This window comes from Crocodylus siamensis, chromosome 4 (assembly GCF_052110815.1).
Source record: "Crocodylus siamensis isolate JL-2025a chromosome 4, ASM5211081v1, whole genome shotgun sequence".
NCBI classification, from domain to species: domain Eukaryota; kingdom Metazoa; phylum Chordata; order Crocodylia; family Crocodylidae; genus Crocodylus; species Crocodylus siamensis.
In genome coordinates this window covers 97,490,077-97,508,072 of record NC_143398.1, presented here as the reverse complement: position 1 = coordinate 97,508,072, position 17,996 = coordinate 97,490,077, and the positions used below count along the sequence as shown (strand labels likewise).

General features: G+C 45.5%; 1 protein-coding gene across 2 annotated transcripts; it reads left to right on the top strand.

The window, feature by feature from the left end:
* Positions 1-883: 883 nt before the first annotated feature.
* NCF4 (neutrophil cytosolic factor 4) lies at positions 884-16,321 on the top strand. Of its 2 annotated transcripts, XM_090041079.1 has the most exons (11): positions 884-1,090; positions 1,827-1,911; positions 4,168-4,321; positions 4,605-4,675; positions 5,191-5,318; positions 6,532-6,589; positions 8,392-8,490; positions 11,947-12,077; positions 12,170-12,235; positions 15,344-15,591; positions 16,188-16,321. In XM_090041079.1, exons 1-10 carry the CDS (start codon positions 1,059-1,061, stop codon positions 15,576-15,578), a joined length of 1,059 nt encoding a protein of 352 aa, XP_089897205.1. In that variant the 5' UTR covers positions 884-1,058; the 3' UTR covers positions 15,579-15,591; positions 16,188-16,321. The 2 variants fall into 2 exon arrangements, with proteins under 2 accessions (XP_089897205.1, XP_089897204.1); XM_090041078.1 differs by having other exon boundaries at positions 15,344-16,321.
* The last annotated feature ends 1,675 nt before the right edge of the window (positions 16,322-17,996 follow it).

The following is a 17,996-nucleotide window of genomic DNA, read 5'->3' as shown; positions in this document are numbered from 1 at the left end:
ACATGAATTTTTAGCCTATCTTTATAGATTGGGCAGATAAATTAAGAATGCTTGGTTTATAGGCATTTCATCAGTAATTGCTGGTTTGGGCTAATGCAGCTTTAAAGATCCCTGTTCTTCTAGGAGTCCCACATCTTACTTACACTGATCCCCTGTGCATGGTCCTGTTTGACTCTGGTGGCCACAGTCTATGGCAGGGCTGCATTTCCTAACAGCTTCTTCTACTCCCCAGTTGGAAAGCTGTGCTTTGGCTCCATCTTCTGGCTCCTGCTCCATACGAGAGAGTCTCCAGGAGCCACAGAACCTCATTTGAAAGGAAGAGGGTTGTACAGGGTTATGAGGATGCAGGGGTGTCTGGTGATACTGTACGGGGGCCCTAGATAATGATCTGGGAAGAAGCTGGATTGGGTCCCTCCCATATAATTGTACATAGAACTCCACAAAACCCCAGGCCAGCTATGTTTTCTGGGTCTCATGTGTCATTATTCAGGGCAGGAGGCAGGGGGAATGGGATTCTTTTTTTGCAGGTCCTTGAAATTCAGTGCCTGCACATTCCCTGTCACCTTTGATCTGGTGCTTTTGTTGGGCTTGATTTTCTACTGCCTTGTGAAGTCAAAGGCACCAGTGCAAAATGTGTGTCAAACACTGCCATCCTGATCTGGTAGTGTGTCGCACTCACTTTGAGCAAGGGCAAATGTGTTTGCAAATGCTGGGCCCGGAGAACCAGGGACACTTTTCTGCTTCCACATTGGCTTTCACTTCTCAAACAGGGGTGGGAGGAGGCTGTTACAACAGTAACTTGCAATGAGCACAAACCTGCCTTGGTTCTGGTTTTTCAAAAGCACTTCCTCAATCTAGTGTGGGAGGAGAAGCACAGGGGAAAGAAAGCCTGACACCAAAACACTAAGCAAGGGCTAGATTTCTGAGGCCCGGTGGAGAACTCTGAGTAAAGACTGATTCGAGAAGCAGCAGGGTGTATTGTGAACACCCCCAATCTCCTGTATTTTCTTTCTGTGGCTCATTTATCAGTTATCCCCAGGCTCCAAAGAGCTGAAGAAATGGCTGTTCCACAACAGCTACGAGATAAGAGGTAAGTCCACAAACTTGTCTGTGTAATCACTGTTCCTTCCTATTTCTCTGGTTGCAGGCCTCCTTGAAAGAGCTAACAGAGACCTTTTCTAAGTGGTATAGCATAGTTGGCTTTCTTTGTATGTAGTGGGTCTGTTTTTAAATAGGCATGAACCTTTCCACCCTCCTTTGTTATGACCCCTACGACAGGGAGGGCAGTGGTGGCTTGTATCCCTGTCCTCGTTGTAGTTCCAGGAAAGGATGGTCACTTTAAACTGTGGCCAGTGCCCCACAAGCTCCTGGTAAGTGAAGCTGATTTGTGAGAGACTTGATGCATCCTATGCTGACCTTAACTGCATCCTCTCCACAACAAGTGGTGGTGACGCATGTTAGGGGTGGGACCAACTCCGTTCTCTAAGCTGAGCAAGCTGTAGGTGCCTTCCATCACCACAATGCTTTTCTGGGATCTGGTGATGAACAGAGGTGTAACTGGCTAGAGCCAATGCCCAGAGCAGTCCACCCTACCTCTCTCCCTGCTTCTCATGTAGAAGTGCCCTTTGTGTCTTGTGCTACCTGATGTTTGGCAACAAGATGATGCCTCCCTATCCTTCTTCTGCTGCCTGAGAGGGAAGCAGGACTAGTCTGTGAATGGCAGAGGTTATAAAGCAGGTGGAACTCCAAATACTGGTAGTCATTTGTGCCAAAGACCAGCGTTACCTGCAGTAATCTGATGCTTCCTTTTTGTCTTGCCTTTTCAGTGATTTTGACCAGCTTCCAGATGAAGTGCCTGTTGCAGCAAACATTGCGGACATTGAAGAGAAGAAAGGTTTTTCCAGTTACTATGTAAGAGGGGAGACTTAGTTCATTCTCCCTGTGCCCACAGGTGTGACCAGCTCAGCATTAGTCCTGGGAAACAGATGCAGCTTGGCCTGATTCCTTTAGGCCTGGACTGCTTCCAGTCTCCAAGTGGGACTCTGCCTCCAGTCAACCTGCCAGTCTCCAAATGAGGCTTGTCTTCCTCTAGAATGGGTAGCAGTCTGTTGCAGGTGCAGGCTGACAAGCTAGCTTTAGAGGGTGAAACCTAACAGATGAATGGGTGAAGCCTAACAGAAATGGGCCCTCTGGCACTGTCAGTTTCCTAAGTCTTTACTTAGGGGTGTTTTCTTCCTATTTCCAGTTGAGATGGCAAAACACAGTGGACAGTGCATCAGGAATCTGTTTCCTTTTCTCACCAGAGTTTATGCTGAGGGAGCTAACCTGTATTATTTTCATTTTTTAAAATTTTAGTTACTGTTCCTAGACAAAAGGCTAAACAGTTGAGTAAACCCATTTTTCCCCTGTGCTTCTGAAATCCAGTGCAAACCAGTTCCTTAAAAGCCCTTGGAAGGTATTGGTTAAATCAGCTTCTACGCAGCTGATGGCCACATGCCCTGTGGACTGCAATAGCTAGGGCTGCATATGTACAGGCCACCTTAGTTGGGATGGGGCCTCTGGGGTGCATGCTACATAGACTCCCTAACCTGTTGCAGTGAGGACTCATGTGGACATCCCCCACTATTACAGTGGCAGGCCCAGCCCCAACTGAGCACCCCACACCATGCTGTGCAGACCACGAAGGCCAAAGAAGGTAGGGGGAGCCTGGAGTCTCTGGCTGCTGTTGCAGCTGAAGCAGTAGGGGAAATGACAGCTGGGCAGATGTCTAGAGGCCACAGCAACCCTCATGGGTTGCATGCAGCCTATGGGCTTCCAGTTGTATGGCTCTTGTTCAAATGCAATGTAACACTTCTAAACAGGGGAGCTTCCTTATTTCTGATAGACTTGGGTCACCACTTATGGGGCTTCCTGAATTGCATTGTGCTGACTACATCAGCTTTGCTTCTTCTCTTGTTCAACATATGTAACATGCTTTTACAATAATGTGGTTTAAAAGCTCATGAACAGTCCATGTTTCAAGGGTGTTGGTTGTAGCCACGTTGGTTTAAGGACATAGGCAGAAAAGGTTCTGGGTAAATCTTTTATTAGACCAACTAAAATAGATAAATAAATTATTCTTCTTTGCAAAATTTCGGAGACAAACAGTTCTTCAGGCAGAGGAAGTGTCTGCAGTTGTTACATGCTCTTCCTGGGTGGGATAGATGCCAGAAGCCAGTATGCAAGAATGGCAGTTAGTGAAAATGCAAATGTGTGGCAGACAGTCCAGTTCTTTAAATCTGTATTACAAGTAACAACCACAGGGGCTACTGTGAAGTGTTTGGTCAAGGGCTTAGCACAGCTGCAAAGCATGAATTATGTTACCTAATGTAGTTTAATAAATGTTATCAATATGCTTAAACCCGAGTGGCATATAATTTTAAATGTCTAGAAGCTGTGTCAAAAAGCTGTTAACTAAGTCTCTTTGTGATGCCTGGCTTTTGCTTGGCAAAGGGGTCAGTGTATGGGAATCAGTACGGGGTGTTTTCTGACCCCAGGAAACCAATCTTTTGGGGACTAGAAGGGAGTATAGCTTGTTGGATGAAGCAGAGCACTTGGAGTCAGGAGACCTGGGATTTGTTTCTGGCTCTGCATCTACTTCGCTGCATGGCTGAGGGCAAGTCCCCTAGGCTACAATTTTCAAAGCTGTGCTTCTGGAGTTACAAAGTTATGCATGCTTAACACCTCTGAACACAAGGCCATTCATCTAGACACCTAAATACAGATTTAAGTGACCAAAGGCCCCGGGCTTGTAAGTGTTGGCTTTAACTGCTGTAGTATGTTTTGTTGTCTGCTGAAAACAAATTATATGAGAGGGTAGAAACATCAGATCCTCTTAAGTTTGCTGTTCACAAGATTATATAGAAGGAAGCGCACATGGTGACTCAACTTGTAGGAGACATGGGAAAATATGCAAAATAAACCCTGGGGCTATTACTATTATTTTATAGCATTCAGAATGTGCTGGCTTCTTAATTTGAGACTGCCTCTACTCTGGGCCCAGACAAGAGTCACAGACACTGAGAAGTTGGCGCTAAGCTTTTGCTCTGTGTGTTTCATGATTTTTTTTTGGAAGGTTCTATTAAGTCTGAATATAACCCTTGGCCTCTCTTCCCTCTTCCCTTTCAGATGTTTGTCATTGAGGTGAAGACGAAAGGAGGGGGCAGGTACCTGATCTGCCGTCGCTATCGCCAGTTTTTTGCCCTCCATGCCAAGCTAGAGGAGAGATATGGGGCAGAGAGCAAAAAAGGCATCCTCAGCTGCACTCTTCCCATACTGCCAGGTAGACTGCTAAACCCAGCTTTGTGCCTGTCCCCTTACACATCATTCCTAGCTTTTTCAGCCTTCAGCTTACATAGTGGAGTGCATTATAGTGAGGAGTGTTGCCTGTGGGAACCAATGATGAGTTCCCACCAGTGCAATTTGGAGCATTGTATGCTGAAAGGTTAGTTTTGAAATCCTGTAGCCCATGCTTGTTTTCTTGGATGCTTCAGGCACTCTGCTTTCTCTAAGCTGCTAGTCTCCATTTTTACTTCAGTGGCTTTTAATGGTTTTGTGCTTTCCAGGAAAAGTTTATGTTGGAGCAAAAAAGGAGATTGCAGAGAGCAGGATCCCCATTCTCAATGCCTACATGAAGGTAAACATCATCTTAAGTGGGGGAGGTTGCCCTGAGCATATTCAGCTGCTGTTTTAGATAGGCGCTACCCAAAACATCTTGATTAGATGCTTCTACCCCAGCACAAGGCACCTTGCTCTCTCTGTTGAACTCTGCTTCTCCAATATGCAAAAACACTGGGGGGAGAATTTTTTTGTCTGCAGGTTAAGCTAAGACTTCCATTGGTTAGTGCTTTCCACTACCTCCAGGATCACTGTGATAGTGGTGGTGGGACACAGGGAAAGACTTACAGTTCCTGTAGTAAATCAGGCACATAGGCCGAAGTGTGAAGCAATGCTTTAGCCAAGTCCAGCAGTCCATGGAGGAGGAAGTGGGAGCTGCTCAACCCCATTGCACTTAGCAGAGGATTTCTGACAGTGAAGAATATCATTTGTGGGCCTGTAGATTGGAGAGCTATTTCCCTTGCCCAGGCAAATTTACAGAGAGCAGATCTCTTGCCTACTTGTTACTCTGTATTCTTTGCTTTCCTGCTACAGAAGCTTCTCAGCCTGCCCATCTGGGTGGTGTTGGGTGAAGAGGTACGGCTGTTTTTCTACCAGTCAACCTTTGACTGTGAACAGATGCCTCAGAGGCTGCGAAGACTCCGCCCGCGCACTCGCAGAGTGTTAGTGTCTGCTGGGTTTTCTTTTGGTTATTCGCTTTGAGGGTGGGTGTTAACCCCATGGGGAGAGGAAGCTGCTGTTTCCTAGTGTGCATCCCAAATGAGTTGGTTGGGGCCTGCTATTTTGTCCTTTTCCATTGTGAAAAGAGGACATTTCTCAACATCAGTGCTTCAAATTTGTGCAATATCCACACTTTTTTCCATCTAAGTAAAAGGAAATATCAGAGATATGTAAGATTCCTTTTGTAAACCGTTGCCTGCCTCTACAGTGCTGTCCATTAGGGAGCAGTATGTGAGGTGTACAGTGCAAGATGAAGAGCTTGATAAAGCATCACTGAAGTCAATGCAAGTTTTGCTGTTGACTTCAATGAGAGCTGCATCAGATCTTAAATACGTGTGGAGGCTCAGTTTTCCCCACCCCTCAGTTCAGCAGGGAGCTATCCTATGGAGCTGCACTAGGAAACCACAGAAAAAACTGTTCCGCAAAATGGAGGGGAATGAATTAATTTCTCAATCCTGCCAAAGTTTGCTCCCCACAGGACAGCTGTAGCTGTGGGGGAATTCTGTGCATAGCCACACCATGTTTAGAGGCCAAAATTGAATTTATCTTAAAAATAGTCGGTTTTCCCAAGGATAACAAGGTGTTAGTCCTTTGACTCACCCAGCACAACTGAATTCCTTGCTTATAGCAGGGAGAAATGGAGGGACTTCTGAAGGGGGTGATTGCAGTGCTGAGCAAAACTGGATAAGGGAGGCCCAGGATTATGCATATGCAGTTTGAATTTTTGAATTCCCATCTGTTCCCAGCAGAAGGTTTTACCAGGGAGGGTTTACTGCTACTATACAGGGAAATGAGATGTGGTGCCACATACTTGTATCCATGTTTCTTGACTTGCATATTGTACACAGATTCTCCGATGTTTCTAAGGTGGTTTGTGGCCTAGATCACATGGAATTGCCTCCCAGAGCAGGGGTCAGCAACCTGCCCGTAGACATGGGCTGCAGTGGTGTTTGGCAGTGGTGGAGGTAGGGGAAAGGTGGCAGGATTTGCAGTGATGGCTGGGTCCTAGCGCTGGCCGACTTCAGATGCAAGCTGGGCCATTTTGGTTGGCTGCCAGAAAATGTTGCTGGCTGTTGGCTTAGATGATGAGCAAGTAGAGATTGTGCTGATTGTCTCCTTTTTCTGATACCTTCCTGTTGTCTCCTTTCTTCTCAGCAAAAGCATTTCACCCCAAGTGCCTACCTTTGACCGCATGGCTGCCCCACGGGCTGAGGTAGGTATCTGAAGCAGTATGCAGAAGGCTATGTATAAGGCTGTATTTTCACTAAGCCCTCTGTTTGGTGACATCTTTCCTTAAGAGTGTCCGTGTAATAGGAAAAGAAGGAAAAATGGAATAAGCATGGAAAGAGATTTTTTTTTACTCCAAAGCAGGAGAGGGAAAGAGGGTTGAGCAGTGTGAGGTGAAGGAATGGACTGAAGGAATATCGCACTGGTATAGCAGATCAAGGGAAGTGATCTTCTTAGTTTGATCCAGGATGGGGATAGGCTGCTACCCTTGGGGCATGTCTACAAGAGACATTTGCTATGGAGCTTCCTAATTAGCTCTGCAGTAAAGTCTTTCTGTCTACATGTGCAGCCCTATTAGGCCACAGTAAACTAATAAGCTCCTCTGTATGATAATACTTGTAAAACAAGCACCATCGTACTGCAGAGTTATTTACTGCAAAGCAGTGCACATGTAGACACTGACAGGGCAGGCTGGGGCATGAGGGTGCTACAGCATGGGGGCTACCTACTGGCTAACCCTGCCCTGGAACACCCTCATGCCCCAGCGAGCCCTGCCACAGCACATTGAGTTGGGTGGGAGCAGCCCTGGACTGGCAGGTTGACCACCAGGGTCCCCTGCTGGCTGGGGCTACTCCAGCCTGGCTCAACATGCTGTGGTTCTGGGCAAGTGTGTAAACATGGTGCTTGGGAGCAATAAACTTGGGTACAATATGTAGCTTATTGCTTCAAATTAATTGCATGTGTAGATATGCCAACTGGGTCCTGCAAGACAAGGAAAAGGAGGGTTCAGTTTGCTCAGCACCAAGTGGAAATATCATGGGCTGTAGTAGCAGAATTCATCCTATATATATATATCCTGTAATAGGTGGAACTTTATTTCAGAGCAGAACTTGGGCCATGGTTTGCTATCTGGTAGATAGGACTGGTTCATGCAAGGCTATTAGAAACATGGCCACAGAGGCTTCAAATTCCCTTTACTGCCCAGAAAAAGCAGCTCCTGGATCAAACATTTTTTTCAATGTCATTTGTACTCTTTTTATTAATAGTTACTAGAGCTACCAATATGTTACATGCTGTATAAATAGCTTTTAGAAAGGCAACTAAAAAGAAGTATATAAGCCTTAGCAAGAGAACAGCAGATGTCTATTCTTCACCATGAGAAGAACCACCTTTGTATCACTTGTGTATGGTACTTACAAGACTAATGGAGCCATTGTATTATGAACTGGGGAACGTTCTTTGGGGTCCCCCCCTTACAACTGCATTTTAATCACCATTGTCTCATCTAGAAGATCTTCCTTTTGATAGCTTACCTTCTCACTGTGTAAGGTAATCTATCCTTGAGGATCCTGGCACACATTACACATGAGATGTAATTAATCAGTTAATCACATCTCAAATTATTACCTGGCCACATACTAATGCAATTAATGGCATGACAAGATAAGCAATAAGGCACAAACCTATTACACAAAAATGTGTAATAACTTCGTAGCTGGTTCTTATCACACCATTAATTGAATATGTGGTCAGGCTGGGGCTCCCAGCAGTGGGATGTGCCCCTGTCACTGGAAGACCTGCCAGCTGATGGGGCTCCCAACCATGGGGGGGAACCATGTCCTTCTGTATCTAGGAGCCCAGTCAGCTGATTTGGGCTCGCAGCCATGGGAATATACCATGTGGGTTACAGGTAAGAAACCTTTTTCTTGATGAAACTGGGGGAGAAAAGCACTATTTGGTTTAATAAATTGATGAGTTAATTTTTAAAATGTTGCCTGTTTTCCCTAGGCACTGTTTGATTTCTCAGCAACCAATACATTGGAGCTGAATTTTAAGAAAGGTGATTTGATCTATCTTCTCAGCAGGATCAACAAAGACTGGCTGGAGGTAGGACTGCATTAGGACCATGGATAAAAACGCTAGTAGGGCCTCAGTTAGAGTAATGTGTCTGAGTCACTTATGATAGAAAAAAAAATTAGAAACAGGTGCAGAGAAGGGCTACTAGGATGGGTTAGATGAATACAGAGCCTGTTATAAGAAGATGAAATGAAATTGAGTTGTTTAACGTAGCAAAAGAAGGATGGGAAGTATATTAAGTCATAGAATCATAATGCTGAAATGTACCTCTAGAAGTCTAGTCCAGCTTTCTACTCCAACCAGGATCATGCCTGTCTAAACCATCTCATCCAACGGTTTGCTAATCTGTTCTTAAAAGCTTCCAAGGATGAAGATTTTCTTCCAGTGCTTAACTGTCCTAATAGTGAAAAAGTTATTTCTAATCTTTAGTCTAAATTTCCCTGGTTGCACTTTAAGACTGTTACTTCTTGTCCTGCTCCCTGTGGTCACACAGAATAGTGTGTCACCATCCTCTTTATAATCACTCTTCAGGAATTTGAACACTCTCATTAAATCCCTTCTGCTGTCTCTTTTCCAGGCTGACTAATCTCAGCTTTCTAGCTTTCCTCATATGTCATGTTTCCTAGACCTCTAATCAGTTCTGTTGCTTTCTGCTGGAGTCAAGGCTTCCTGGTGAGGCTTCAAAGTGGACCAATCACTTCCTTTGATGTACAGGTAACACTCCTGTTAATGCAGCCTGTTTTGCAACATGAACATACTGTTGACACACATTTGGCTTGCAGTCCACTGTGACCCTAAGGTGTTTTTCTGAAATACTGCAGCCTAAGCAGCCATTCTCTAATTTGTATCTGTGTATATGATTATTCTTTATAAATGTGTTCCAGGGGCTTAATACCAGGGAAGGTGAAGAACTACGTCAATTAAAGGATTGTATTGGTACAAGATAACATTTAAGTACAGATTGTTCACTGATGATTTTAAACAGGAAATCAGAAGGTTTCTAACTAGCAGAGGAAAGATGTTCCCGAATGACCTCTGGATAGGGTACTGCTGGCAAGGAATCTAAATAGATGGAGCTTGATGAGTTTATGGAAAAGGTAACAGGATAGGATAGGTGTGTTCATGGAGTAGTAACCAGAGCAGGTAGTCTGAGGTTTTATGAGTTTGGTACGTCCATGTGGGGCTTGAAAGGAAACTTTGTAATGCTGTATGTTATTTGCATATATGGGAAATTTTGGTGGTGTAGGCCTTCTTGACTTTACTGATAGAGAAGGCAGGATCTGGTGACAGTAGTTGAAGCTAGAGAAAGTGGTTTCAGCTTCCTGACTTGAACACTTGAGTGGCTTTTACTCTGGGTTGGTAGGCTTGCAATAACCCAGGATTGAAGTGAGTCTGAGTTTTGAGAATGTGCTATAGTTTAGATGACAGGGAATTTGAAATGTTATTGTGCACAGGTTAAGGGCAGGCTGTGTATTTGCAACAGCCTTTTTTGGGTTGAGTTTCTTTTCCTTATTAACCCTCACTGATATGTTTATGATGCTTGCTGCATGATATTATATTGTGTTAATTCTGTTCTTCAAGGCTTACATGCAGTGCCCTCACCAGGGCTTCTGCCATTGCTGCTGCCCCCATGCTGCTCCACCTCCCCCAGCCCTGGTCTGGTCCTGGTCTGTGCTTCTGCATGTGTGGTGGGATGTGGAGTCACCTCCAGAGCTTCCCCCCTCCCTCTTCCATCTGCAGGCTGCACACCCTGGGTTGGGGAGATGGGCAAGGGGAGAGGTGAAGGAGGCTAAGGTCCTCCCACTTGCTGGGCTCGGCGGTGACACATGGTCAGCCTCCCGAGTCTCCTTCATAGTACTCACAGCCCTCCTCTCATCCTCATGGACACTGTGGCCCCCCCCAGCGAGGCCTAGTGGTTGCTTTCAGCTCTATCCCAGCCATGCACTGTCATCACCCCAAGATCCCAGCCTTGGCTTTGGACACAGCTCTATGGACTTGAATGGGCAGGGTGTGTGGGTGGGTGGGGAGCTGTGTCCAGGGCCTGCGGTGGGATCATGGGGCAGTGACAGCGCATGGTCAGGGAAGGGCAGGGCTGTGATCACCTCTGCCCATGGAACCCATGCCTGCCCATCCCACCCCTGAACACTGCTGCCCAGGGCCCCATCCTACATAGGGAGTTTTGGTGAGTTGTTGCCAGATGGAGGGGTGCTGACCCAGCCCATGGCAGCTCACCAAAACAGCCTATGTGGCCATCAGGCCCAAATAATTACCTACCTCTGCATTAGGGGATATTTGGTGACTAGACTGTAGCAGGGATCAGAATGAATGTTTTTGTGCATCCTTAAGTGTTGCACATTTGTCAGCAATAACAGTATTACCTGAGGCAGATGTCCCTTCAAGTTCTAAATTCCTATGTACTAGGGTTATTGACTTGTCAGGGAACGTAAGAATAGAGAGCACTGGACTGGAAGGGGCCTAGTGGGTCACTAAGTGCCATTGCAGGCAACCACATCATACATTTAGACATTAGGCTCAGAGTACACAAGTCTCTGACTCAAAATTCCAGGTTATTCCCTTCTTGGGCTCTGTTTTCTGGTTTTCTTTCCTCTGTCTTTTGGCTTTTACTCACACCTGTTTTTCTTGTAATGTCCTTTACATTCTGCAGGATGAAGAAGATCCACAGAAAAGACATGGGAACTCTAGTTCTGAATTCATATGATTAGTTATATTTGTGAGATATACTGGGCATGTCTACACATGTGCATTTACTGTGCAGTAACGAAAGTGACTGTGCAGTACGGGCATGCGTCTACACGTTCATGCCCATGCTGTGCAGTAAATATGGTGACTTACGCTGACTTGAGCATAAATTTGATACCTACATCTTCAAACTTATACCCGATTAGTTACTATGCAGTAATGCACACATAAATGCTTTACTGTGCAGTAACACGGTGTGTGTGGACCAACTTGGGACTAGCTTTAGTCCCAAGTCAGTCCACACGCAGTGCTGATGTGCTATAATGCCTGCACGTGTAGATCCCAGGCTATTCCTGCTTACTGCACAGTAAGTTACCGTATAATAACTTGAAGTTGGCATAAATGCGTGTGTAGACATGTTCACTCTGTATTTCATGCTAACCCAGAATGACCTATTAACAAAGGACTTGGGCAATATTCTAAGAGACAGTGAGGAAGGGCATTCAGTATGTCTGCTGATACTGGTATCTGCTTTCTCAAACAGGACAGTCCTTGAGGGTAAATATCTGATTTGTGCATATTATTCACTGCTCCTGTTCCTCTGTATTTGACTATCCAATGCAATAGGTATACAATCAGCTTATTTCTATTGCATTCCTCCTTTAATGATCATATTGAGATAATTCTGATTGTCATCTCTAAGAAATGGCTTCAGTTTCCACAGCCAATCAAATGTAGTAAAAATAATACACTCTTCTTCAGTCTGTACCCTTTCTCTTGTTCCAGGGAACTGTCTATGATGCCACTGGAATTTTCCCATGTGCTTTTGTGAAGGTCATTAAAGATTTACCAGAAGAAGAAAATACTATCAATCGTCTGCGCTGTTATTACCAGGACAGCATTGTTAGCATCATCAGGTAATGAGATGATGCTCTTCAGGTTACTGCTGGAAAGATGTTTGTAATTCTGTTTTAATTACATGAAACAATAATGTTTGTTCATCTTCTAGAGACATAGCAGTGGAAGAGGATCTGAGCAGCATCCCATTGTTCAAAGACCTCATGGAATTAATGAGGTACAGTGCAGATGGAGGGAGTTGTATTCAGTATTGATTCAGAGATTCACTCAGGCATATATCCTGAGTTTCTTTCAGTCCTGGCTGTGTTACATTGTCCAGCCATCCCAGTGTTCTGGATTTAAAACAATCTGCCCAGATACCCCAGAGACTTTGTAGTTGCTACTGTTTCACCCAGTACCACTCTGAATAGATACCAGTCTGTTTTAAGGGGACCTGATTGCCTAGTACAGTGGTCTCCAAAGTGGGGTGCGCACACCCCAGGGGGTGCGCAAGACAATCCATTGGGGTGCAGGAAGAAAATATTAGAACTTCTATTTATATTTATATATATACACATATATGGGGGGTGCGTGCTCAGATTTTTTTTACTGATAGGGGTGCACGAATATAAATATACATATATTGGGGGAGTGTGCTCAAAAATTTTTTATTGATAGGGGTGCGCAATCAAAAAAGTTTGGAAACCACTGGCCTAGTACACTTCCTTGGTATGTGGGATGCACTGTGCGGCTCCTTAGCTCCCCATAGTAGTGTTTGAGACCTCCCAATGCCCTTCCTGACACTTTACTCACTCCCCATAGGCTATAGGCAGGAGTATCCCATAGGCTATAGGCAGTCTGGGCTTCTCATTTAGGCCTTTCAATGGTGATGCATTGGTAAAGCAAGGAATGGGCTCAGCAAGGATGGGTTCAACAAAGCCAGTTCTTAACCACAGTTACTTCACTCAAGTGCTTTTGGGGTCAGAGAACTTTAAAAATAAAAGCCCTGAGGTGGACCTTCCTCCAGTCTGATCCCACTCTTATAAGAGAGTCTGATTTGTACCCAGTCTTTCAGGGTAGGTGGACTCCTTCTGAAAGTCATTCATATATGTGGTAATGATTCGTCCCTATGCACAGAGCAGCTTCCCCACTCCAACACTTAAGTAAAGTCTGTATCAGGATCTGACTGCTGTGTGTCTACTGGGATGGGCCAGCTCCCTTTATTAGTCATACTTTTCTTACTTCCCCCTGCTATGCAGGCCGTTGTGTATAGAGGCTAGGAATGGCAGCATTCTGCCAGAACATTCATCTGCACAAGAGGAAGAAGGCATTAACATTATAGATATGCCTATGCTGAGCTGTGCATTGTGACCACGTACAAAAATGACGGTAATGTTACACAAGCATTATTCATTATCATTTGGGATTGCATCTTTTCTGAGGAAGACTTGAGCAAGTCTCTGCCCACATTAGTTCACTCCATAGTGTTGCAAGTCTACCACAGGCATTGTTCAACTTTTCAGAGGAGAAATTGAAGAAGCATTACTTCTCAGCAAAACTGGCCAATTGTGGCCTTGGGTCCACCGTGATCCGCTGGCTGGGAAATTGGCTCAATGGTCAGACCCAGAGGGTGGTGTTTGACGGATGTCAATCGTCGTGGTGTCCTGTGACCAGTGGGGTCGCCCAAGGCTCTGTCCTTGGACCCATATTGTTCAACATCTTCATTAATGATGTGGACATTGGAGTCAGGAGCGGACTGGCCAAGTTCACCGATGACACCAAACTTTGGGGTAAAGCATCCACACCAGAAGACAGGCGGGTGACCCAGGCTGACCTTGACAGGCTCAGCAAATGGGCGGATGAGAACCTGATGATGTTTAACACTGAAAAATGCAAGGTTCTCCACCTTGGGAGGAAAAGCCTGCAGTATGCTTATAGGCTTGGCAGTGCTACGCTGGCTAGCACTATGGAAGAAAGAGACTTGGGGGTCACCATCGACGACAAGATGAACATGAGCCTGCAATGCGATGCTGCGGCTAGTAAAGCGAGCAAAACGCTGACTTGCATCCACAGATACTGCTCAAGCAAATCCCAGGACATCATTCTCCCGTTGTACTCGGCCTTGGTGAGGCTGCACTGGAGTACTGCGTCCAGGTTTGGGCTCCACAATTCAAAAAGGATGTGCAGAAGCTTGAGAGAGTCCAGAGGAGAGCCACACACATGATCAGAGGTCAGGAAAACAGATCTTACGATGATAGGCTGAGAGACATGGGACTCTTTAGCCTGGAAAAGCGCAGGCTCAGGGGTGATCTGATGGCCACCTATAAGTTTATCGGCGGTGACCACCAGGATCTGGGGGAACGTTTGTTCACCAGAGCGCCCCAAGGGATGATGAAGTCGAACGGTTATAAACTACTGCAAGACCGTTTCAGGATGGACATAAGGAAGAATTTCTTCTGTGTCCGAGCCCCCAAGGTCTGGAATAGTCCGCCATCAGAGGTGGTTCAAGCACCTACATTGAACACCTTCAAGAGTAAATTGGATGCTTATCTTGCTGGGATCCTATGACCCCAGCTGACTTCCTGCCCTTTGGGTAGGGGGCTGAACTTGATGATCTTCTGAGGTCCCTTCCAGCCCTAATGCCTATGAAATCTATAAAATAATTTTGAATAACAGAGATATGCACTAGGCATACCTACTCCCCCGTCCTCTGAATAACATGATTTCCCATTCATCTTTCTTTAGCATATGATCTGGCACTCTGTAATGATGTTTGAAAACACTATTGCCTACTGGCAGTCAAACACTACAAAACCTCCCTAGTGAGAAACATTGCTGATAGCATTATCAACAAGTCATTGTCTTGGATGTTGCTCTCTGTGGGTCATCTGTACAAGGGGTGGGGAAAGTGACCCTGGTCTTTTCTCCAGGGTTCAAATTACATTTTGACTCTTGGGGGCGGGTCTGCAAAAAAAATTGGGCTGCCCACCACAATGCCCTAATAAAATCAGAGACCACTCAGGTTATGACTTTCAAATGATTTTCTCCCCCCTCCGAGGTCCCCCATAATTCAAACCATGCTTTTCTCCATATCTGGATAGTGTCAAAGTGGAGTATGGTACTTTGCATGATATACCCCATGCAGAGTATTATACAAATGCAAAATGTTGTTGTTTTTGAAATCTCATTCACTGGTATAGGAAGACTTAAATAGCCCTGAAAAGTGGGTGTGCTTCTATCCCTCTAGAGTTCCAGGTAGAGGGCAGGGGTCTCTAGTACATTATTAATTGTTCAGTAACTTCCTGGCATTAAGTTAATAGAATTTAATCCATTTTTCCTTCCCCAGGCGGGAATTTGATCATGAAGATATTGTTCTGAATTACCGGGACTTTAGTGGTGACATGATTCGGCTGCTTTCTGACCAGGATGTTGAACTCATGGTGTATCAGAGCAGAAACAGGCCCTCTGAGAAGCATATGTTCCCCTGGAAGTTACACATCACCAACAAGGATGACTTCAGTGTCTATAACACCAGTCCTGGAATTGGTGCTGTTCAGGAACCAGGAATTAATATGTCATGATTCCCAGGGAGAGGTACCTCACAGATGACTGTACCCCTTCCCTTCATCTTGCCTGTAGAACTTCATATTCCCCTCTCTAAAACTGTATAAACTAAAAATGCTCCCCCAGCAGCTGTCTGGGGTGAGATACTGGTGATTCAGAAACAACATACGTGGAGAGAGAATGCTTGTATTGTAGAGCAGCTACCTCTTCCCCACTCTCTACATGCATCATCTTAGATTGTTGGACTTGTATATACCTACACAAAATGCAGAGGAAATTTGGGGTAAGCAGTTAGGTAGCCTTCAGGCATCCCTCTTATTTGGAAAGAAAGTGGATTAAGGTGTTTCCAGTATGGAATGAAAAAAAAAACACATAATAATGTAGTGCCTTTCAGCAGAGGACTTGTATTTAACTAGCTCATTTGGTCTCCCAGCATTCCTATTTAGCTGTATTTAAAGATGGGGAAACTGAGGCATGGAACGGTGAAATTGCTTGAAACAAGCTGGTATCAGAGCTACAGCTAGAACTTAGTGGTCCTAACTCCCAGGTTCCTGCTCTAATGATCTGAGCTTTGCTTCCTATGACAGTTGTTTCCCCCGCAGATGCTTTCTTTTCATCTTTGACAGGATAGGATGAATGTCTTGTTGCCGGTTCCTCTGGATGGAGCTGTTATTTCTGTGGGCAGGAGTTATGTTGGGAAACCAGTTTCTTTGGACGCACTGAAGAAACATATTGCTGCGTCATGGTTTGTTTTTCAATTCCCTAGAATAAAATAAAATAAAGAATTCAAAGTTTTTCCTTAAATGTGTTTTTTGTGACAGTGTTTCTAACTGTACCAACGCACTTATACTGTGGTGTTTTATGGGATGCTTCATCTGATGTAATTCTTTGACTGATGTAATTGCTTGCCCAAATTTCACTTCCCTTTCTTTCACCACCCCTTCTTTCTGATGCTTGCACGCTGGTTCATGTAGCACAAGTATCAATACATCATTGTTATTTTGAGTCCTTCAGTGAGTTGATTTTACACCAGAGTTAATGTTCTCGCTCCTGTCTTTCAGTTGCTTAACATGTTGTGAAATTGGCAATCTGGGGCTGGATTTTCCATGCTTTGTCTGCCTGAGCAAAATCTGTTGATCCATTCAGGAAATAAGTTATTAAAAAAATTCTTGCAATAATATTTAGAGTAACTCTGCAACTGAAAACTAGTTTTCCTTCTGATCAAAGACTGCACCATATAAGTAAACTTCTTTCATTGCTATACATCAGTTGTATATCCCTGTGAGACTATATATTAGGTCTATGCGAAGCAGCTAGTATTCACTTCAGATTTGGATTCGGCTGCTTCAGGGGACAGTGATTGGATCTGGTGAGTCAAATCGCTGTCCCAATTTGATTTGGCTGAATCAGCCAGGCCAGGCCCATCCCCCATTTGCTTTCCCAGCCCAGCAATGGCTGCTCCGCCTGCCCCAGCTCCCGGCTCTTTGGAAAAAGAAGTCCCGATTCAGCAGGTGGTGCTGGGCAGGGGCCAATCCCCGCTGCCCCCCACTGCCCCATGCTGTGTGGGGGGCTTTGCATGAACCTCCCAACCCCCCCCAACACACTTTGCTCCCCCAGCCCCACCATGGGTGCCCTGCCCTGGCTAGCTCTGGCCCTTTAAGAAAACCCCCCCCCAAGAAAACCCCTGGACTCACTGCTCCTACCAGCGCGGGTGATCCCCGCTGCCCCACGCCATGTGGGGGGCTCTGCATGAGCCCCTGAATCCCTGAGACTGCCGCAGGAGCAGTGAGTCCTGGGGTTTTCTCCTTTTTTTTCTTTTTTTTTCTTAAAGGCTCAGAGCTGGCTCAGGCTGGGCAGCTGTGGGGGGGTTGGGGGGCTTGTGCAGAGCCCCCCATGCAGTACAGGGCAGTGGGGGCAGTGGGGATTGCCCCCCTGCCCGCCAGCACCTGGTGAGCACCGGGGCTTTTTTTAAAGTACTGAGCTGGGGCAGGGGAGGCAAGGGTCAGGAGGGCTGGCAGGGGTCTCCCCATGATCCCCTCCCCCAGCCCCTCCTCCTCCGCCCCGAGTACTTACCAGCTTGGGGTGGCTGCAGCTCCCTGTTGCAGCCATGGGGGATTGCCCAAATCATCAAAGCTCTCTGAATCTTTCCTGAAGCTTTGGAGAGCTTTGAATTGATTTGGACCTTTAAATTGGTCCCCAAATTCGATTCGGATTTGGAGATTTGGCCACGAATTGGGCCAAATCTCCTCCGAATTGAATCACCACCCAAAGCTTCGCCCAGCCCTACTATACATGCAACATTCTATGCAATCATGTAACTAGAGACTATATTGTAATGCATGTTCATCAGCTAACAGTTTTTGAAGATTGCATGTGTGCTTTTAGAGGTACCATGAAAATGAAATCCAGTCATATTTTTAAAGCAAATTCCTTTG